Source organism: Gigantopelta aegis, chromosome 13, assembly GCF_016097555.1.
Source record: "Gigantopelta aegis isolate Gae_Host chromosome 13, Gae_host_genome, whole genome shotgun sequence".
In the NCBI taxonomy this organism is placed as follows: Eukaryota; Metazoa; Mollusca; class Gastropoda; order Neomphalida; family Peltospiridae; genus Gigantopelta; species Gigantopelta aegis.
This window is the reverse complement of record NC_054711.1, coordinates 6,289,597-6,313,852: the sequence shown is the minus strand read 5'-3', so window position 1 is coordinate 6,313,852 and position 24,256 is coordinate 6,289,597. Positions and strand designations below refer to the sequence as shown.

Below are 24,256 nucleotides of genomic sequence, written 5' to 3'. Positions count from 1 at the left end.
TAACTTATAACTTATGTACATTTGTATATTGAGCACTGATAGAAGCAGATAAACAATATATCTAACTGGCATTAAAATAGACGCAGGAAATTATGCAGGGGAGGGAATCTAAGCTATGGCCAGGAGAGGTTTTAGGGGGGTGGTTGAACCTTGAAAGCCGCAACTCTACCCACTTGCCTGATGCATTACATACACTATCGGTGTTTGAAAGAATCGCATGGCATTGCATAGTGGGTTTTTTGTGTGGGTTTTTTACAATGTCTAAATAAACTCATAAGACTGAGTGTTCAAAGTAGCACATTGCCGTCACATTTTTCATACACTGGTCTTAAAATATGGACACACTGATGTGTGTGTTTATTTGGTATGATTGCATTGTTACTTTATTGAATCAAATTAAACAGTTAGTGTTTCTATGACGTCACATTCGACATAAAGTGGGCGGGACATAGCCAAGTGGTAAGGCACTCACTTGATGCACAGTAAACCGGCCTCGGTGGCGTCGTGGCAGGCCATTGGTCTACAGGCTGGTAGGTACTGGGTTCGGATCCCAGTCGAGGCATGGGATTTGTAATCCAGATACTGACTCCAAACCCTGAGTGAGTGCTCCGCAAGGCTCAATGGGTAGGTGTAAACCACTTGCACCGACCAGTGATCCATAACTGGTTCAACAAAGGCCATGGTTTGTGCTATCCTGCCTGTGGGAAGCGCAAATAAAAGATCCGTTGCTGCCAATCGGAAGAGTAGCCCATGTAGTGGCGACAGCGGGTTTCCTCTCAAAATCTGTGTGGTCCTTAACCATATGTTTGACGCCATATAACCGTAAATAAAATGTGTTGAGTGCGTCGTTAAATAAAACACTTCTTGCTGATGCACAGTAGCTTAGGGATTGATCCCTTTCGGTGGGCCCATTGGGCTATTTCTAGTTCTAGCAGTGCATCATGACTGGTATATGAAAGGCCATGGTATGTGCTATCCTATCTGAGGGATGGCATGTATAAAAGATCCTGTTCTACTAATGCAAACATATAGCGGGTTTTCTCTCTAAGACTACATGTATATGTCAAAATTACCAAATGTTTGACATCCAAAAGCCAATGATTTAATTAATCAATGTGCTCTAGGGGTGTCATTAAACAAAACAAGCTTTAACAAACTTTCAACAAAGAACATTTTGAACATAATGTCCTTAGCTCATTGGTAGATTTTAGCAATTTGATTGGTTGTTGGGATGTTCGGACCAGTTCACGTAAAAGTCTAGCCTCAGTGGTTTCATGGTTTGGCCATCGGACACAAGGCTGGTAGATATAGCGTTTGCAGTCTGGTACCGGCTCCCACTCAGAGCGAGTTTTGATGACTCGATGGGTAGGTGTAAGACCACTACACTCTCTCATGAATCACTAACAACTAATAACTAACCCACTGTCCTGGACAGATAGCTGAGGTGTGTGACCAGGACAGCGTGGTTGAACCTCAATTGGATATTACCACGAAAATAAGTTGAAATGAAATGTAAAAAGGGGGAGGGGGAGTTGCCACAGGTCAGAGGTCATGTTAATGTATGCAAAGAAAATAGTATAGGACACCGAGTATAGCTATAATTAAAACTTGAACGTAACACATACACGTATGTAGCCACAGTACTAGTGTTGTTGTAAAAGTCAAATCAGGTACCTGTGCAGAAATGTTTAAAAGGGGTGTGTGTCTAGACTGACGTGATCATTCTATGGGGGTCAAGTCATGCTCCCCTAAAATTAGCGTAAGTAGTCTGACAGTTAGAGAGCTAGGTAGACATTTGGACAGTTACAACACTGTCCAAATGTTCGTCTAGCTCTCTTAGTACTCTGGCTACCCTGAAATATATTTTTAAAATGAATCTGAGCAAGGGGTTGAACCTGGAAACCCTCCAACCCCGTCATACACCCACAATACTGTTGTAGAGGTGAACTGAATAGTATATAGCCTGCAATTCTGTAAGAGTCAAATTAAACATAAAGTTTGTTTTGTTTAACGACACCACTAGAGCACATTGATTTATTAATCATTGGCTATTGGATGTCAAACATTTGTAATTTTAACATATAGTCTTAGAGGAAACCCACCACATTTTTCCATTAGTAGGAAGGGGTCTTTTATATGCACCATCCCACAGACAGGATAGCACATTCCATGGCCTTTGATATACCAGTCGTGGTGTACTTGCTAGAACGAGAAATGGCCCAATGAGTCCACTGATGAGGATTGATCCCAAACCTGACCGTGCATCAAGTGAGCGGTTTACCACTGGGCCACGTCCTGCCCATTAAACATAAAGCCACAGTGTTGTAGTAGGCACACCACTAAACTGATACATACAGTTGTAACATAAAGCCACAGTGTTGTAGTAGGCACACCACTAAACAGATACATACAGTTGTAACATAAAGCCACAGTGTTGTAGTAGGCACACCACTAAACAGATACATACAGTTGTAACATAAAGCCACAGTGTTGTAGTAGGCACACCACTAAACTGATACATACAGTTGTAACATAAAGCCACAGTGTTGTAGTAGGCACACCACTAAACAGATACATACAGTTGTAACATAAAGCCACAGTGTTGTAGTAGGCACACCACTAAACAGATACATACAGTTATAATATTGCTGTAAGAGAAAAACTCAGCATACCGTATGTTTTGCATTAATCAGTCATTTTCAATATAGAAACATTATGTTATTAAAAAACAATGTTATTAAAAAGCCTCATTATATAATTATTACTATGCTATATGGAGTAACAGCTAACATAACATGATTTCAGTCACATTGTAAACTGACTGTCGTGTGTTCTGTATTGTGATTGGTTAATTACATTCTTTTTCCGGGATCAAATGGACAATAACACCCGGAAAGCTAATGACGTCATTAGAAAGTGACGTCATTAGCAATTGGAACAGGCGAACTTGACGATTCAAGGGTCTACAGTTAAATTGTAGCCAGGTATTTTTTTCAAGAAATGCCAAATATACAGTTAGTTCTGTAGAAAAACGATTCAGTTAACAATGGACATAACCATATGGAGTTTTTAGATTTGCGGGTGTTATTGTCTATTTGATGCCCGCAAATGTTTCATTTTTGACCTCAGGCTAACGCCTTCGGTCAAAAATGACATTTGCGGGATCAAATAGACAATAACACCCGCAAATCTAAAAACTCCATATGGTTATCTCCTAATTCAACAAAATTACATCTTCTAAAATCAGTTTCCTGTATAATATATCATACAAGTATACTCAACAAAATTAACTATGGGACAGTAGATCTTGTGGACAGTTTTTGCTATAATTGTTACTTTTGTTATGCCAGCAAATTTTGATCACAGATGACTTTTAAATATTGTCTGAGTAAATTTTGACCAGTTATTGAATCGTGGAAGCTTTAATATGTGTGCTTGGTAAAACCCAAACCAAACTTTTTTTTTTTTTTACCACAACTGAAGAAACATGCAGAAAATACTTACTAGCTTTTAATTAATTTTGTTAAGTATATTTCTATCTATAAGGCAAGCAATAACAACATCATTGCTGAATTACATTCAACCTGAATTCAGTCCACATATAAAACATTGTCCATTAAGGCAGTTTTTAGCAATAACAATTATCACAGTCACATTCAACATTGGCAGTGCTATTGAGTTATATTCAACATTGAGTCACGTTCAACATCACATTCAGCATAGGCAGAGCTACTAAGTTATATTCAACATTGAGTTGCTTTCAACATATTCAGCATGGACAGTGCTATTGAGTAATATTCAACATTGAGTCAAGTTCAACATCATATTCAGCATGAGCAGTGCTACCAAGTTATAATCAACAATGCGTCACATTCAACATGATCAGTGACACAAGTCACATTTAACAAGACTAGCAATACTGTGTCATATTCAACATGACCACTATCACCATGTCACATTCAGCATGGTGAGTGTTACAAGTCGTATTTGACAAGACTAGCAATACTGCGTCATAATCAACGTGGACAGCATTACCATGTCACATTCAACATTGTATGCAATTCTGTTACGTTTAACAAAGCTAGTTATAAATTATATCCAATGCGGCCATCAAAACCAAGTGATGTTAAAAAAGGTGAATGATACTAAGACACATTTAACAATTATGCCTAGTAATACTGAAAGCATATTCAATGTGACAAGTATCACTGAGTCGTATTCAACATAGCTGGTGGTACATGCAGCCACATTCATTGTAATATGGTTAGGCAGTAATTTCAGTTGTGCTTCATACAGTGGCACTGAACTGAATCAAACTTGGCTAGCCAGTGATACTGAATCACATTCAACATAGTCAGTGCAGACCCGTAAGCAGGGAGGGGTGCGTACGCACCCCCTATAGTCTGTGAGGTCCATCCGTGGATGTGTAAAAAAAATTAAAATAGTCCGACGATGTGACAAATTTACTTCTCAGAATGCAAGAAAATGCTTCTCCTGCATTCTAGATTAAAAAAATATTCGGGGGACATGCCCCCGGACCCCCCAAGCAACGCCGGCCCTTTGGGCCGTCGATTACGCACCCACCCCCCATATAAATTTCTGCGTACGGGCCTGCAGTGACAGTGAGTCGTCATCAACAAGGTCGGTGACAATGAGTCACATTCAACAGGGACAGTAATATTGAGTTAAATTTAACATAGGCTGGGATACCAAGAAACAGGATATGAACAGTAATAAATAGATACATGCATGGTATAGTAACATAACCGGTAATATTTCGAGTCGGATGTAATATTAGCTAGTAACTCTCAGATAAATTCAAAATGTCAGCATGGCTGCAGATATGCTGTGTCACATTCAACTTAACAAATGACATTAGAGTCGCATGTAATATTATAATTAACCAGTAATACTAAGTCATATTCAACATGTTAACATGGCTGCATATATGCTGAGTCACATTCAACATAACAAGTAACACATGAGTCGCATGTAATATTAGCCGATAACACTGAGTCACATTGAACATGGCTAGTGATGCTGAGTCACATTCAACATGGCTAGTGATGCTGAATCACATTCAACATGGGCGGTGACACTCGGCAACATTCAATATGGCCAGGTTAATGCGGTGACGTCATCTTCAACACAACCACAGCACATATGGTTAATAAGTCCCAACCAATGTTACCACAGCACCGTAAGTCCATCTCAGCAGCCGTAACGTCCAGTAAGACACGTGAAAGATGCCCAGTCAACTCAAGGTTGATTTAAACCCATGTATATTTTCCAGTATCGCTTTCTGTTCTGTTTTCGAGATCGATGACGTTTTCTGTTACGTCTGCGTTCCTGTCGTCTGCGCTGTCTTAACCCTGAAAAAATAGAATTATAACAAGACTCAAATCTGAGATACCATATTTAATATACTATATTTTATTAAAATTAATATAAATTATATACATTATTAAACACATTGTGGCATCACTTCAGGACCAAATATTAAACTTTTACTGTGACTGCAGCTATCTAATTGCTACGATATTATAAAACTGTCGTAAGCTATTAAATTTTATTTTGTTTAACGACACCACTAGAGCACATTGATTTATTAATCATCGGCTATTGGATGTCAAACATATGGCCATTTTGACACAGTCATAGAAAGAAAACCCGCTACATTTCCCCATTAGTAGCAAGGGATCTTTTATATGCACCATCCCACAGACAGGATAGCACATACCACGGTCTTTGATACATCAGTCGTGGTGCACTGCCTGGAACAAGAAATAGCCCAATGAGCTCGCCGATAGGGATCGATCCTAAACCGACTGCGCATCAAGCGAGCGCTTTACCACTGGGCTACGTCACGCCATCGTAAGCTATGATGTCACAAGGACAGTCGCCAATGCCTATAGTGGTTTTACGATATTGTAGCACAAAGAGAGCTTTAAAAAGAATTGGGCCTAGTTCTATATATATATTTAGGAAAATAACCTACATGTATATTACATAATATTACTAATATAAGGCCATAACCCCCCCCCCCCCCCCCCCCCCCCCCCCCCCCCCATTATTAAACTGTTATCCTAACCGGCCGCGAGCGATGCGAGCGATTATTTTAGAAATCATTGATTTCAATCACAGTATCCTAACTGCATGTGTACGGCGTGACAGATAAATGTGTCGCGTCGCACACGTGCGGTTAGGATGAGGCAATTGAAATCAATGGTTTCTAAAATAATCGCTCCCGTCCGGTTAGGATACAGTTTAATCTGGGCCTCCTTCCACGAAACGATGTTAGCGCTAAGATCACCTTAAGTACATAAAAAGGGGCCCTCAAGTTGCTGGCATTGTCTGGTGCCTATGGTATCACTACAGAACAAAACCTCTCTAAACCATATACCTCTTAAAATCAGACTTTTGTTACTTGAACCAATGGGTGTCTGGTTTAGAGGGGTTTCACTGTATATGCTAATTGCCAATGATGATTGCATTACGAGAAGTGAAATGTGAACTTTAGTAAAATTAATTATAACAAAAACAATAGCACTTCGGGGACAAAGTAATTCAGAATTCGTTCATCTAAATGATAAAATTAATTACTCATTAAGGAGAGCTACACAGTGAATAAATTACAATTGACGATGAAATTCGTACATTTACATTTACTCTCACAGTTGCCTAAAGGAAGATGAACAAAAAGGAGAAAAAGATACTATCCTCTAAAAATAAATTGGCTACATAATTAGGACCGCTTTTCATGTACGTGATTTTTGTCATGAAATGTGGAGAATGCATGAATGCATCACAATAACAGTATGTCCATGTTTATGGGTAGGCTAGTGCAGTATTTGGTAACCAGAGGCCTAATTCACTAAACTCGCAACTTTGCGATATCGCAGTGCAATTCTAAAAGACTTACAAAGAGGATGCTTTGTTGTCTAGCAGAGCCTAAGAGAGCTTTGTGAATTAAGCCCCAGGCCTGCACCGCGTGTGTACCTTGCCAATGGAAAACGACCATAGTACTGGCCAATAAATACTACATGTATATATGACAGTATATTCAATAATAAAAAAAACCCCAGAACAAATGTGACAATACAGGTGGCTGCTTTACAAAGATTCCAGCTTAAACAAGTTTATCATATTTGTTTTAATGGCGACTTAACTATACCAAGTATCGACTGTGTGCTTTTGTAAACATAATTTTCAAAAGTGTAACATTATTGGTTGATAGGTAGGTATAGGTAGAACTATCAAATTAAGGTGACAACGTAACAAATTACTTATTAATAAACCAATAACAGTTAGTGTTATATTAATAAATAACTAGTAACAAAACGGTAGTAATAATTTCTTGCATATATTAATTTTGTAAGAAACACACAGAAATCTGTTTACAAAGACCACCAGCACAAAGATCATATTTAAAAGTGGACTTTATAGACAAATTATTTTATATGAAAACCAATCCAGCGTCTATATACTTAGTAATTACATATAAATATATTAATCTTCATCGGAACTCCAAACATAACAAACCGGATCCATTCAATGCAGTTTAATTTATTTTCGTGCTTTAATAACACTCAGTTAACTCAAAACTTCGAGTTGTTTTAATGACACAGTTAGAGAACACAGATTAATTAATTAATGATTATTGAATGTCATATGTTTTAAGATTCTGACATACAATCCTCAGAGGAAAGCTGCAATATTTGTCATTAATAGCAAGGGATGATACATAGCACACATACCATGATCCTTGATATACCTGGGCCCCGTTCCATGAAGCGATCTTAGCACTAAGATCACCTTAGTGCATAAGGTAGTTATTCACTTAAGGTGATCTTGGGGCTAAGATCGTTTTGTGGAACGGAGCCCAGCTGTGGAATACTGGTTGGGATGGGAAAAATCTAGTTAGATTCAAGCTCATTGTCCTAGCTGGCTCCTGGGTACACACCGTAGCTTCAGGGACTGTCTATCCTGGACAGAGGTTAATGGTTAGTGGGTTAGTGACAAAGAAGTCGGTGTAGTGGTCTTACACCTACCCACTTGAGCTGTACTATCAGTTGGAGTCCTAAGCCAACACTGGGATAAAAGGACACTGATTAATTTATCATCGGCAACTGGATGCCAAACATTTGCTAATTATGACTCAAAGTCTTCACAGGGAAACAAATTACATTACATGCATTTTATTTTCATTAGCAGCACTTTCCCACATCACATACCATAGCCTTTGACAAATCAATCCTAATAAAACCAACAGCATTTCTGTGACAAACGTAATTCAGAATTCGTTAATCTGAACGATAAAAGCGTTAACATTTTGAAAATTGTGTATCTGCACAAGGCGGAGTCTAAAGACTATTTTGGCAATGTAACTCCTCCAACTAATCAATGTTAGGTGTGTTGCCATTATAATAGTAATCTGAATCTTAACAATAAAACCACTAACATCTTCAAAATCGTATCTTTGCACAAAGCAGAATCAAAACGATATTTTGGCAATACCATGTCTGCTACAATCGCCCCATTGTGTTTAAAATGAGCTCCTGATATATTAATACGTTTAAGTTTTAAGAAGTAAAGAAGAAATGGAATAATACAAGAAAGAACAAACAGAAATCCTCAACAAATATATTACTTGGACCATAAACCAACTCCATTTATTTCCTTCTCAAAATGAAGTCTTGATGAGGGCAGACAATGTCTCTTGTGATGTCTAGCTATCTGGCCCAATGGCGTCATACCCTATTGTATTAATGTAACAGCAATATAACCCGAAAACAAAATGAAATGCGGACTAAGTTAAGTGAATTCATGCAAGCTACCCGTACAACATTCCTGCATGGTAGTAACATGATCCTTGGATTGAGAATCCAAAGAGTTTGAAGCACTAATGGACTCTTACAGGAAGGAATCAAGCGATGAAGTAAATTATATATATTTTCAGTGTAGGTGAAATCAGACCTGTGTTCAGCAACAGTGAGTTACGCTAATGTATGCGAACAGCATGACTGGTTACCCATATGGTTATTCAGTTTAATGTGATGTGCAAAACAAACCAAAATCCCCAGTCTAGCTAATCCTTTATTGCTCGCTATGGCTGAACGCAGACCAAATCTTTATGACTGCTATGGCTTAATTGATGAACAATAATTTATTTAGCACTCCTAATATAAGCCAATGCCAGTTTTTTTTGTAGGGTTTTGTTTTTCCCATGGTGATCTTTCATTGCTAATAATTACTCCAAATGTTTTAAGGCTTGTTTAGCTATGATGACCCCTTTGTGTAAGCAGTGTTTCGATTGGCCAAATCAAAAGACATTTGAACAAGGGCTAATTTTGCAGGGTAGCAATAAATTTCCTATTTTGATTACATTATTATATTTTGTGCTTCAACTATTTATTATAGATTGAATGAATTAAAAAAAAATATATGACATCAGAAGAAACTATTATTGAATTTTTGGAATGATATAAAGTAAATGAATATTTGGTTAATGCCATAGCTAGAAACACTGATGTATGTATAAATACTTTTAAATGTATAACAGTGTATGATTCGTTATCGTGAAGTATGCACATATAACAGGCTTTTAACATGCCTTTTACATTATAATTTATTTTATAGTTTACCTTAATACAAGTCAGTGTAAAAACCTTTGCTCTATGGGGACTTTGGTGTTGAATTATTTTTTAAAACAATGAAATCAAGTTTAGGTGAACTTTAGCAAATACTATTAATTGAAAACCATTTACAAAAAGAAATGTTCTTGAAAGATTTTCTACAATAATTAATCAATGAATTACACATTTTGTTAAAAGGATAACTTGGATTTTTATTTGTGTTTTGTCATTCATCTATCTATATACTTAGCAAATAACCAAGAACAAAGAAAAAAGAACAAAAAATCAAAGAAATAAAATAAAAGAAATAAAAATCAAACGAAATGAAATAAGCTATGTAAAAAAAGAAGAAAAAAAAGAAAGAGAAGCAAACATGTGCAAAAAAATAATAAAAATAATAAATAAAGACAGAATTAAGAGGAGGAATTTACTAAGGAATTGCAAGACAATGCAGGATGTAGAGCTTAACGTAAAATGAAACTGAAATTTAACTACTTCTCCACTTACCCCATAGTTTACATTCTGAAAGATCCGATTAAAATATTCATTATTTTATTTATCCATATCTTTCTTAATGTATGAAGAAGGTAAAAGTTAAAGTTTGTTTTGTATAACGGCATCACTAGAGCACATTGATTTATTAAACATCAGCTACTGAATGTCAAACATTTGATAATTATAACATTTAGTTGTAGAGGAAACCTGTTACACTTTCCATAAGCAGCAAGGGGTTTATAAAAATCCACTTTCCCAAGGAATTGATAGCACATACCATGGCCGTTTTAATACACCAGTTGCGAGGCACTGGTTGGTAAGAGAGAAATAAAAAAGAGACTTATCAGAGAATGGTTCCACTGAGCGGATTTGATCCAAAAAGCCAAGAATCTCAGGTGAGTAAAAATCTATTTTAGATAATTTTAACTGTTAAGTATCTTTTATTAAAAAACTCTTTATAATATACTACAGCTAGCTGTGTTCTACAGTCCTTTCAATTTGTGTGGAATTTGTCCTTACCACAGTGTACAGTACATTGATTTCTACACAAGATATACTAGTATATAATTGTTTTGTATTATACTGTTATACAAAAATAATATTACACCGGGGTAATACAATTTTTATTATCGACATATAATATAATATGAATTCTCAATCCAAGAACCCATTTCTGATGTCAGTCATAACAGGTTCTTACCAATCGTGCCCTTCTATGGCAAAATTGCCCCCAGAATCCTTTGCGGCATCGGCACTGATTAGGTGCTATACAGTAGCCCCAGTTTCGACAACGAGGCCAGCAATATGCTGAAATATTTATTGTTCAAATACCCAAATGATTTGCATAAGCATTGTTTAGTTCATCATATTTAATAACGAGGCTAATGCTGATTACCAGGCAGACAAGAAAACAGTTGGTAAAAATTGAAAGAGAAAACTGAAAATGAAAGTTGAAAATAACTTTAAGCAGATAAGCTTTAAGGTGAGCTATAATTATGATTATAACCAGTGTTCATTCAGTTGGCTAGACATAATTGGTTGACATAATTGGCCTGACGCGGCTATTGTAGTAACCCTTATTTAAAACATTTTTTTTAATCAAATCATCTCCATGTCACAAAACAAAGGACATAAATGTTAATAAAATCCTTCAAGATTTACAAAGTGAACTAATCTACATATAAAATTCTCTCTCTCCCTCTCTCTCTCTCTCTCTCTCTCTCTCTCTCTCTCTCTCTCTCTCTCTCTCTCTCTCTCTCTCTCTCTCTCTCTCTCTCTGTGTGTGTGTATGTGTATATGTATGTATGTGTGTGCGAGCGAGAGAGAGAGAGAGAGAGAGAGAGAGAGAGAGAGAGAGAGAGAGAGAGAGAGAGAGAGAGAGAGAGAGAGAGAGAGAGAGTCACTGTATATCCATGGTGTGTGTGCATGTGCACGTGTGTGTACCTATGGGAGTCAAATATGGTATGTGACACATCATTATCCCATGATGTACTTGCATGCAAGGTTTGATGATCCTATATGAACTGATTTGGAAGATATGCCCTGGATAAGAATTGACTATTCCATATTTTGAACTTGTTAATACTTTTCATCTCTTTGGTGAAACTCTTGCACATTTATCACTTCAGATAAAGTGACAAAAGACAGCTGTGGTGGCAAGACTCATGACGGGTGCCACCGGTGGGGCAGGATAGCTGTGGTGGCAGGACTCATGACGGGTGCCACCGGTGGGGCAGGACAGCTGTGGTGGCAGGACTCATGACGGGTGCCACCGGTGGGGCAGGGTAGCTGTAATGACAGGACTCATGACGGGTGCCACCGGTGGGGCAGGATAGCTGTGGTGGCAGGACTCATGACGGGTGCCACCGGTGGGGCAGGATAGCTGTGGTGGCAGGACTCATGACGGGTGCCACCGGTGGGGCAGGATAGCTGTAGTGGCAGGACTCATGACTGGTGCCACCGGTGGGGCAGGATAGCTGTGGTGGCAGGACTCATGACTGGTGCCACCGGTGGGGCAGGATAGCTGTGGTGGCAGGACTCATGACGGGTGCCACCGGTGGGGCAGGGCAGCTGTGGTGGCAGGACTCATGACGGGTGCCACCGGTGGGGCAGGACTCATGACGGGTGCCACCGGTGGGGCAGGATAGCTGTAATGACAGGACTCATGACGGGTGCCACCGGTGGGGCAGGATAGCTGTAATGACAGGACTCATGACGGGTGCCACCGGTGGGGCAGGATAGCTGTGGTGGCAGGACTCATGACGGGTGCCACCGGTGGGGCAGGACAGCTGTAATGACAGGACTCATGACTGGTGCCACCGGTGGGGCAGGAAGCTGTAAAGACAGGACTCATGACTGGTGACACCGGTGGGGCAGGAAGCTGTAATGGCAGTACTCACGACTGGTGCCACCGGTGGGGCAGGAAGCTGTAATGACAGGACTCACGACTGGTGCCACCGGTGGGGCAGGAAGCTGTAATGACAGGACTCATGACTGGTGCCACCGGTGGGGCAGGATAGCTGTAATGACAGGACTCATGACGGGTGCCACCGGTGGGGCAGGATAGCTGTGGTGGCAGGACTCATGACGGGTGCCACCGGTGGGACAGGATAGCTGTGGTGGCAGGACTCATGACGGGTGCCACCGGTGGGGCAGGATAGCTGTAGTGGCAGGACTCATGACTGGTGCCACCGGTGGGGCAGGATAGCTGTGGTGGCAGGACTCATGACTGGTGCCACCGGTGGGGCAGGATAGCTGTGGTGGCAGGACTCATGACGGGTGCCACCGGTGGAGCAGGATAGCTGTGGTGGCAGGACTCATGACGGGTGCCACCGGTGGGGCAGGATAGCTGTTGTGGCAGGACTCATGACGGGTGCCACCGGTGGGGCAGGGTAGCAGGACTCATGACGGGTGACACCGGTGGGGCAGGATAGCTGTGGTGGCAGGACTCATGACGGGTGCCACCGGTGGGGCAGGATATGCTGTGGTGGCAGGATCCATGACGGGTGCCATTGTTGGGGAAGGATATGCTCAACGTTTTCGAACACTTGATAGCATCAGTTATGCAGTGATTCATGAGTGCATGTCACGACAGCTGTATTTGTTTTAGTGAGCTTTGTCTGATGCTAGTTTTGATTTAGTGAGCTAGTCTGGGAGTGGCAGTTCTCTTTTGGCAGTGCAAGAGAAATAAAATCTCCAGTAAAGGATTTCCTCGGGAGTGGCTGTCCTCTAAAGACGAGGCACTAGATAGAGATTCACGGAATCAACCACTATTTTGTCAAATGCCCATTCGATACTGCATTGTGCCTTGACCATGCATTGAGTTTTGTCCTTCGTATTTCACGGATCATAGGCTATTATTGATCCATCCATCTGTTACGGTTTCTTGTCCAGATCATATCCTGGTTAACGATGATTGCAGGACCATTGTGCAAGGTTTCTTGTCCAGACCATATCCTGGTTAACGATGATTGCAGGACCATCGTGCAAGGCGACTGTTAGCCCGAGGACTCTCATTGTATCAAGGGGCGGGACGCAGCCCAGTGGTAAAGCGTTCGCTTGATGCGCGGTCGGTCTGGGATCGATCCCGGTCGGTGGGCTCATTGGGTTTTTTCTCGCTCCAGCCAGTGCACCACGACTGGTATATCAAAGGCCGTGTTATGTACTACCCTGTCTGTGGGATGGTGCATATAAAAGATCCCTTGCTGCTGATCGAAAAGAGTAGCCCATGAAGTGGCGACAGCGGGTTTCCTCTATCAATATCTGTGTGGTCCTTAACCATATGTCTGACACCATATAACCGTAAATAAAATGTGTTGAGTGCGTCGTTAAATAAAACATTTCCTTTCGTTTCTTTTTCTGACTGTAAGAGAGCTAGACGGACATGTGGACGGTTTATACGCCGCATGGGCGTCGATCGGTGAGGGACAGGGGGGACGCGCCCCCCTCACTTTTCAACGCCGGGGGACAATCTATATAAATGTCCCCCACCCCCACTTTTCGTTTAGCACACACACACACACACACACACACACACACACACACACACATACACACACACACACACACACACAAACAGAATGTACACACACACAATGTATACACACAGACACACACACACACACACACACACTAACACACTAACACGTCGTCTCCCCCCCCCCCCGCCCCCCCCTCCACACTTTTAAAGCCGGATTGACGCCCATGATACGCCGTAATGAGAGCGTATAACCTTCCAAATGTCCGTCTAGCTCTCTTACAGTCAGAGTATTCTGGCTAAACGACTGTGTGCCATTGGTAACGAAGACTGCAACTCATAAAATTTACATTCCATGATATATGTATTAAAAGTATCATTAATTATGTCTATTCGTTTCCTATAGTGGAGCTATCGTATTTATTCTAGTAAGTAATAAGATTTCAATTCTATGATATCTTCTATCAATTCATAAAAATCAATATGTCCATAATAACTCATCATATGTCATTTCTATGATATCTTCTATCAATTCATAAAATACAATATGTCTATTCATTTTCCTAGCCATGATGAAAGTATAAATGACAGCCTTCACAAATTGCATCTATGGGTACACAATAAGTAAACATATTAATGTACCTGATTTATGGGTCATAGTTGATTTAGATTTTGAGATATTGGAGTTCGAATCGTTGAACGTATTTTATGAGCCACGTGGTGTGTATGTGCATGATGTGTAAACATTAATGGATATGTACGTGTAGATATGGCTGGTGCGTGTGATAAATTGTAACTTACGTTTTTGACAGCTTGCTCCAGTAAAACCACGCCTACAAACACACCTGTCGGGTTTGAAACATATCCCTCCATGTTTGCATGAATTTGTGCACACAGCTGAAACAAAAGAAACAAAAACCCCAGAATATTATGACATACACCCCGTTTACAAGCATTAGATGACAGAGAAAGGGGCAATTGTTTTCCTCAGTGCCTCAAAGAGTCATGACGCATGCCCAGGATTGTTTTTGTCACAAGACACTGAACTGAAATCTTCTAAAATAACAATAAAGTCCGGTCAAATACTCAACCAGTATCCTCACAATATTTTAATAATGGAATTATGAATGATATTCTTGAAAATGTTCAAAAAAATTATATAAGAAAAATGTTTGGAAGGTAAACACATATATTACTAGTACTCTTCTCCCCACCCCCCTGGTTCAGATCTAAAGGCAGATGCCTTGTCATTTAATCTTATACTTACCAATGGCGGATCCAGAAAATCCATTAAGGGGAGGTGGGGGGGGGGGGGAGCGAGAAAAAGCCCAATGAGCCCACTGGCGGGAATCGATCCTAAACCGACCGCGCATTAAGCGAGCGTTTTATCACTGGGCTACGTCTCGCTGTAGCATGGTGCGACGTAAGAACGACACCAATGACCTTTGATATACATGTACCAGTCATGTACACTTGCTGGATAGGGAAAGAGATCCATTTAGAGAAAGGGTCCACCAAGTATCTCAGGTTAGCGATCTAGTGAATGAAGCTAGATCCCAGTCCCGCAATTAACAATTAATTGACCAATTTTAAGTTTTAGCCAGGACTATATAAGAATGGCAATATATATATATATATATATATATATATATATATATATATATATATTGAACTCACGTATATCACATCTTGTTCCGGACCAGCCCGACGGACAGGAACACTGGTTGGGTGCCACACAGCGAGCTCCGTTCAAACAGCGCGGCTGACACGTCACTGGAAAATACCAAAAAATTAGGAATGTTTTATTTGACAACTCACTCAACACAGTTTATTTACAGGAGGCAGAAATATTTTATTTAATGATGTACTTAACACAGTTTACTTACTGAAGGCAGAAATGTTTTAGTTAATGATGCACTCAAAACATTTTACTTACAGAAGGAAGACATTTTTTTATTTAACAACACACTCAACACATTTTACTTACAGAAAGCAAATTTTTTTTATTTAAAGGTGCACACAACACATTTTACTTACAGAAGGCAGAGATGTTTTATTTAATAATGCACTCAATACTTTACTTACACACAATACTTTTGACTTATTGTTCTATGGCATCTGATATATGGCTAAGGACCACATAGATGGTCAGAGGGGTAACCCACTACCACCACTCCCAGCGCTACTCTTTTAAATAATTTAGTAGCAAGGGATATTTTATATGCACCATCCCACAGACAAGAGAGTACATACCATGTCCTTTGTTACACAAGTTTTGGAGCCTAAAACACGTCACTACATGTCAGTTAATTATTTGTAAACAATGCAAATCAAATGTGTTATTGGCTATTGTATGGATCAATTTGGAGGGAATTGGGAGTGTGCATCTCATGGCAGAATTTTGAAGTGACCCCCCCCCCCCCCCACCCCCCAAATAACTTCCGTGTCAGCAACGTTTAAATGCTACACTGTAGATTGTTTGGGAAACTACTTCTACTTTAATGTCAACAAAGAAACTTGTCTTTTTTAACAATCATTCTGGGGGTTTTTTCCAGTAATTTATCATATATTTGTTTACATTAGGGTTTTATTATAACATTTGCAGTTAATGAGGCATGCGGCACCCCCAAACCCTCCACTGGACCCACCCCTGAAGTGAAACAAATGCTCACCCCTCTCACACCGACTTCCAGTGTAGCCACTACGACACTTGCACGTGTTGAATCGTTTACATTTCCCACCATGCTCACAGGGAGGGTTGCACAGAGCTGAAAGGTACATCAAAGAGATATATTGTAGTTTATTTTGTTAAGGGACATTCCCGAGTTTGCTGCATTGTAAGATGTTTCCGACTAATAAAATATTTCTACGATTAAACTTACATATTAAATATATTTTCTTGTTTAGAATACCAGTGTCTGTATAGTCAATGTGTTTCTGGTCGTCTTAATATTTGTAAGAAGCCCAGACTGGATTATGTCTTTAAATAATTTCGTTCGTACGAAACAAATTATTTTAGGAAATAAAATGAAATTTAACCTAGTACAAATATTAGAACTACCAGAAACAAGTTTAATATACAGCCACTAATATTTTAATTACTATCGTCAAAAAGTCTCTGTTAGTCGATAACATCTTAAACATTGCAGGAAACTCAGGAATGTCCCTTTAATGACACAACTAGAGCATATTGTTATTAATCATCAAAATTGTTTAATTGTTTAATGATGTCACTAGAGTACATTGATAATTAATCATTTGGTAATTCTGATACAGTTTTCAGAGAAACCTGCTACATTTCTCCATTAGCAGCACGGGATCCTGGATATGCACTTTACACAGACAGGATAGCACTTACCACAGCCTTTGATATACCAGTCTTGGGACACTGGTAGAGATAGTTGAGAAAGGGAGGGAGACAGAGGGAGGGAGGGATGGAGACAGAGAGAGAGAGAGAGAGAGAGAGAGAGAGAGAGAGAGAGAGAGAGAGAGAGAGAGAGAGAGAGAGAGAGAGAGAGAGAGAGAGAAGGAGGGAAGGAAAGGGAGAGCGATAGGGAAAGGGATGGAAAGAGGGAGGGAGAGAGGAAACAAAAAAGAGGGAGAAAAGTAGAGAGCGAAAGGGACAGAGAGAAAGGGAGAGATATAGGGAAAGGGAAAGAGAGAGAGAGAGAGAGGGGGGAGAGAGATAGGGAGGGAGAGAGAGAAAGGGAAATAGAGAGAGAGAGATATATGGGAAGGGGGGAGTGATCGAAGGAGAGAGAGAGAGGGAGAGAGAGAGATTGAGGGAATGGGAGGGATGTCAGCGAGAAACACAGTCAGACAGTGACACAGACAGACAGACATTATACAGACAGACATGGTATAAATACTCAGCTGACCTGTTTGGCAGTATCTGCCCATGTAGCCGACAGGACACACACATTCCTCGGGCCTGATGCACGTTCCACCGTTGAAACAGGGAGGGTAACAGGAGGGGATTTCGCAGTATTTACCCTCCCACCCTCTACGACAGCGGCATTTGTCAGGACCGATGCATACGCCGTTGTTTTGACATGCATGCCGACAAGCTTCTGAAAATACACAACAGAGAAAAAATATCACAAAACATAGAATGTTAGAATGTGTCTTATACAAATATACAATCATACTATTGTTATATAGATGATTCTTATTATATACACATGGCTGCAAGATCCAGGGCCCAATTTCACAAAACATCGTAAGCCAAGTTTTGTACGTAAACGTAAATCTACCACTAATCCACAATTCTTATTACTACTAACAGTACAACTAATGTAGTTTGAAGTACAAACATATAATATTATTTTTTATCTTTAAAAGAAGGAAGGAAATATTTTATTTAACGATGCACTCAACACATTTTATTTTCGGTAATATGGCTTCAGACATATGGTTAACGACCACACAGATATAGAGAGAGGAAACCCGCTGTCGCCACTTCATGGGCTACTCTTTTTTAATTAGCATCAAGGGATCTTTTATATGCACCATCCTACAGACAGGATAGTACATACCACGGCCTTTGTTAACCATTGTGGAGCACTGGCTGGAACGAGAAATAACACCATTGTGGCTACCGACGGGGATCGATCCTAAACCTACCGTGCATCAAGTGAGCACTTTAGCAGTGGGCTACGTCCTTCCCTTGGTCTTTAAAATGCTCCATCTTCCATAATGATGTAAGTTTCTACGTGAAATAAATGCCAAACACGTGTACACATATGACCTGAATAACTGCTTGTATCAGACTAAACTTAAGATGTTTAGTGAAATAGGTCCCAGGATGTTTCACTATATTAAAATGATGTGCAAACTCCGAACTGAAGTGTGTGCCTCCCACATCAGATACGGTTGCTACTGCAGTGATAAAAAAACAAAGACCATAGAAAATAATATAAACAGGGAATGTGTCTTATTCATACATGGCACAGTTAGCCATAATTAAAGGGGACAGAGGAGGAACATGGCGTCTCCCAAATATATGCCACACTGTCCTTTTAATTTAAATATATTTTCTCTGTTTGAAGAAGACTATTATGATGCCTTGATTATCTGTTTTTCTGCCCATCACAAAGTCATAGTGTTGTTCAAAACAGAGTCCGGTAGGTATTTATATAATATCTATAGGTGCCTGCCATGATTAGAAATGCGATACTTTTATGGTAATACAGTCGAATCCACTTAACTGCATACCGGTTTATAGAATAAATCGGTTATATGCATATTATTATGTTGCACAGAACATGTTAGCATTAAACAAATATAAATTATATCGCATAATCGAATAACTTTATAAACATATAAATCGGTTATCTGCATAAGAAAAATGAAATAAAATCTTGAAATGTTGTAGGTTTTTAATTTAAAATATATGACAAAGATTTACACATTTGTCATATTAAAAACTCACGTAATTCACATCTGGGTCCAGTGAACCCATAACGACATCTGCATCGATTTCTGGCAAAACAGTGTCCACCATTACGACACTTTGGTGTACAGATACCTGCCAAAAGATTTACCATAGTCAAACACTATAATAATATAATACATGTATATCTTAAACTAAGTTAAAGCACTGGTTAGAGTAATTCAATTGTCATCAATTTTATTCCGTGCAAGTCACATACCCTAGTAGGGCCTCCACGAGTCCAAAATATTGGATTCGCGAGGGTCAAACTCGACCCGGACCCTAGTACCCGAAACTTAGATGCTAACGAGACTAAGGAATATAAGTTAAATCACATTATTCATCTAAATTCCAGCGCTAAACATAGATTTCCAAATTATGCCATTGTATTGCATTCCACACATTCGACTTCTGTTTTCCCTCCATGTCTTAATAGCCCTATAATGTAACCGGCGGCAAGCATATGGCAAAATGACGTAACATATAATTAATTGAGAGTGCTTTTCCTTGCACTGGTACACTAGAGTCCTGTGAACGGACTCGAGTCTTGCTACTCGAGTACCCGTCCAGACCCAAAACCCTAGTTTGAGCCTGTGAAAAAGAACACTTAGTTTGGTTTATCTACAAACCTGCAACACATTTAGACAAAGTTACAACAAGGTGAAACAAAAGTATATAACGTTAAAACGGTGAAATACTCTTTAAAAATAGTCTTCATAACCGTTACTTGTCAGACGCACGTGCGGTTTTGGGTTTTTGTTAAATATGAAAAATGCATTTTATGGTATTGTAAACACAAAGATGACCAGAAACATTTTGGGTTGTACGGAAATGGATAATACAAACAATAAAATCAAAATAATGTCTGACTTCAATGATAAAAAATGGCTCTAACAGTGAAAAATATGCCCTAGCGTTTAAAAAACTAGGTTCTGTCCCTTTAAATTAATTAAATTTTTAATAAAATGAATTTGTAATTTGTTTTAAATGCACTGAGATGAAGATCACTGGGCGCAAACACGACTCAAGCTCCTCTAATCCAGGAAAAGAAAATAAATTATGTAAATAAATGATGAATATTCAGTGGTATTTTAAAGAAACTCACTGTGTTCACAGAATTCTCCGGAGTAGCCTCGGAAACAGCGACACTGGTTTGGTAGATAGCAGAGACCACCATTCCGACACATAGGGAAACATATAGCTGAAAACACAATAACAACATTGTGACACTAGTTAATCTATAGTGTGCCACACCCACTGGACAATATACCACACCCACTAAATTATATGACACACCAACTGACAAAATGGCATTAGATTATATCATAAATCCAGTATACACTGTGACACATCCACTAGACAATATGAGAAATCCACTAGACAATACGAAACCGACTAAACAAGATGACACACCCATTTGGCAATATGCCACACCCACTATATTATACGATACACCCACTTGGCAATATGCCACACCCACTAGATACATGGCACACCCATGTGGCAATATGCCACACCCACTAGACACATGGCACACCCATGTAGTAATATGACACACCCACTAGACAATATGACACACCCACTTGGTGATATGACACACCCACTTGGCAATATGACACAACAACTTGGTGATATGACACACCCACTTGGCAATATGACACACCCACTTGGTGATATGACACACCCACTTGGTGATATGACACACCCACTTGGCAATATGACACAACAACTTGGCAGTATGGTAGCTTGCATCTCTAATATAAAGTTTGTTTAAGATTTTTTTAACGAAACTATTAGAGCACATTGACTTACTAATCATCAGCTTTTGGATGTAAAACACTTGGTAATTCTGACAGGGGGGAAACCGCTATTGGGACCACTGAGGTGATTTGATCCTATGATGCAGGCACCGGAGTTGAGCACTTTACAGATTGAGCTAGACCCCGCCCATATGTCTAACATAATATAAGTCTAAGAAGTACTAGAGAACTAAATACTGACGTAGATGACACTTGTTTCCCGTGTAGCCGGCCGGACACTCGCATCGGTTGGGAGCCGTGCACACTTGTCGGCGCTGACAACGTGGATCACATATAGCTGAAAAATAAGTCAGGTTATTTAAATAAAGATTCATTTAACTCATATCAGTAGTATTATTAGATACTGTAGTAGTGGTCTGTTCAGTATGTGAATAAGTCAAAATACATGCATCATATAAACTTGACAAAAGAGCATGAAACAAATTACGTGTATAAATACATGTATTTAATTGTGACTGAAGGATAACTTTTCAAGCTGTTGTCTCAGTGGCAAGGACAGATCACCCAATGGTCTGGTCACTGAAAGATAGCATTAAAATCTGTCTCAGTACCAAGAAAAGGTCAACAAATTACCAAAGACCTTGGAAAAGGAAGGGTAGTATTCTAAATTCAGCACCAAAAGGAGGTCATTAAATGGCCACAGATCCTGGCAACTGAAGGGTAACATTTGAGACTACGTTGTTTTCAGAAAAATTATGAATTACCAAATAATCACATACACTGTTAAATGAAGGATAAAAGTGTAGACTATGTCAGTACTATGAAAGGAAACGAAAAAGTCCATGGATCTGGTAACTGAGGGATAGCATTCTAAAATGTTATTTCGAGAGTAAGGAAGGTTGTCAAATGACCACAGACACCAATGACTATACAAACTCACTCAGTACCAAGGGAAGGTCAACAAAGTTATTAGATGATAACATTTTAAACTGTTGTCTCAGCATCAAATAAAAGGTCATTAAATGACCAATAGCAAACACATGAATGCTTATGAATACATACCATTTTAGAATAGCTCAGCACCAACAACAGTTTACTATATTCAACAGATGCAAGTATTATCGAGGGGATTCAAATCGTGGACACTTAAGGTGTGTGTGCGCAGGAGATTATGAAGGTCAGGTTCTAAACTGTGACATACACAGTTTCCACGTGGAATCGAGTCATAATTTCCTGGAAAATATATATATTTTTAAATACTTTGTTTTGAGTACATGCACCTGCCCTTCAGCAGTGTTCTACCAACCGAACAAATGGGAAACCTTTATGCCAATACAACTACATAAAGACCAATGACAGAAGAGTGAATGCTTACGTATACAGACTGTCCCGTTTCCATCATAACCAGCAGGGCACGGACCACACCTGAAGCCAGGGAAGAGTTCGGACTCGGAGCAGGCAGCAACTGAGGAACACACAGCCTTGTCACAGGCTGACAGCTCTGAAATAAAACACAAGATACATACTTTAAATACCACGAAAAAATTACCTAGCTAAACAAAGTATGCATAAAGTCTATGACCTTTTTGTAGTGTTTTATTTATGTCAAAATTTCCAGTTTCTTGCATAACTTGAATTATCAGTACAGACGTTCTATTTTCCAGAAGTAGTGGGAACCCTAGTTAGAGAACAATTTGAAAACAAGCACGAAATACAAACAGTTTTTTAGAATTCAAATCATACAGATAAATAACAAAAATCCCAATAATATGACACACCCACTGGACAATATGACACACCCATTTAGCAATGTGACACACCCTCTTGGCAATATGACACACCCACTTGGCAATGTGACACACCTACTAGACTACATGTATATAGCACATCCAATTTGGAATGTGTCATGCCCATCAGACATCATGACACACATACATTTTTTAAATTTATTTTATATAAATTATGTTTTTCCAGAAATAGTGAGAACCCCAGTTAACCAACATCTCTGAAACAAATATATTTTTTTAGTTTAGATACAATGTAAAAAAAATATAGTTATATTTTTTAATTCCATGACAATTATTTCATGTCAAAATTTCCACAATTCTTAGACTTTTCCATAACTACAACGTTTCTAAGCAAATTGTCTAGCTTACTTGAGAAAGTGGGAACCCCAGCAGGCACATGTGCAGGAAACTGTGGAGGGAGGTTTGTACAATGTTGAACAATAATTTTAAGATGGGGATGGGGAGGTCGAGTCATGCTGCCCTGGAAAATATTTTGAAAACAGAAAGAAATTTTGCTTGGAAACGAGGAGGGTGTGTGTTTCGACTCGAGACCTTCTCCTGCACATGTGCCTGCCTAGTTTTCCTATCTTACTAATATTCTTCAAGTTAAACTTACCTGTTCTTCCGCAGGTGATTCCGTCACCTCTGAAGAATGGTGGACAGAGACCACAAGAGAATCCCGAACGTGGAGCTCTCATATCTGAACACGAAGTTCCAGGGAAACACGGGCTGGACGCACACGAGTCAATTTCTACAATATAAAATGGTTTTGCATTAGCTAATGGAAAGAAAAATGGGGTTTATGACAGTCATCAGAATATTCATTTTAATCAGTGACCGTTAAATTATCTATCTATCTGTCTGTCTGTCTGTCTATCTATCTATCTGTCTATCTATATCTATATCTATCTTCCTATCTTCCTAATTATATATCATTCTATCTATCTATCTATCTATCTATCTATCTATCTGTCTATCTATCTGTCTATAATCAAACCTGTCTTAAGCGGTCACTCACAGGAGTTGAGAAAAACGACCATTTAAGACTGGTGACCGCTGATTACAGGTTGCCACATATACAGTCTTTGACAGGTTTGTTTTTGTTTCTTTTTTGTTGACGTCCTTACTGCACAATGGTTGTGTGCTCCACAGTTGACTATAAATCAACTTTT

At 39.4% G+C, this 24,256-nt stretch overlaps 1 protein-coding gene across 3 annotated transcripts in view; it reads right to left on the bottom strand.

Moving 5' to 3' along the window:
- Positions 1-3,104: 3,104 nt before the first annotated feature.
- LOC121387668 (von Willebrand factor D and EGF domain-containing protein-like) overlaps positions 3,105-24,256 on the bottom strand; it is a 137,187-nt gene continuing 116,035 nt past the window's right edge. Inside the window, exons 26-36 of one of the 3 annotated variants that reach the window (XM_041518856.1) lie at positions 23,701-23,835; positions 22,673-22,798; positions 21,539-21,634; positions 20,643-20,738; positions 19,538-19,633; positions 17,985-18,176; positions 16,779-16,874; positions 15,784-15,879; positions 14,908-15,003; positions 10,831-10,937; positions 5,272-5,372 (exon numbers count right to left, since the gene is read on the bottom strand). In XM_041518856.1, the coding sequence (XP_041374790.1) occupies positions 5,367-5,372; positions 10,831-10,937; positions 14,908-15,003; positions 15,784-15,879; positions 16,779-16,874; positions 17,985-18,176; positions 19,538-19,633; positions 20,643-20,738; positions 21,539-21,634; positions 22,673-22,798; positions 23,701-23,835 (1,142 nt within the window). In that variant the 3' untranslated portion in view covers positions 5,272-5,366. Of the gene's footprint in view, positions 5,373-10,830; positions 10,938-14,907; positions 15,004-15,783; positions 15,880-16,778; positions 16,875-17,984; positions 18,177-19,537; positions 19,634-20,642; positions 20,739-21,538; positions 21,635-22,359; positions 22,531-22,672; positions 22,799-23,700; positions 23,836-24,256 lie in introns of those variants that run through there. The other 2 variants (XM_041518855.1, XM_041518857.1) reach the window with 2 other exon arrangements.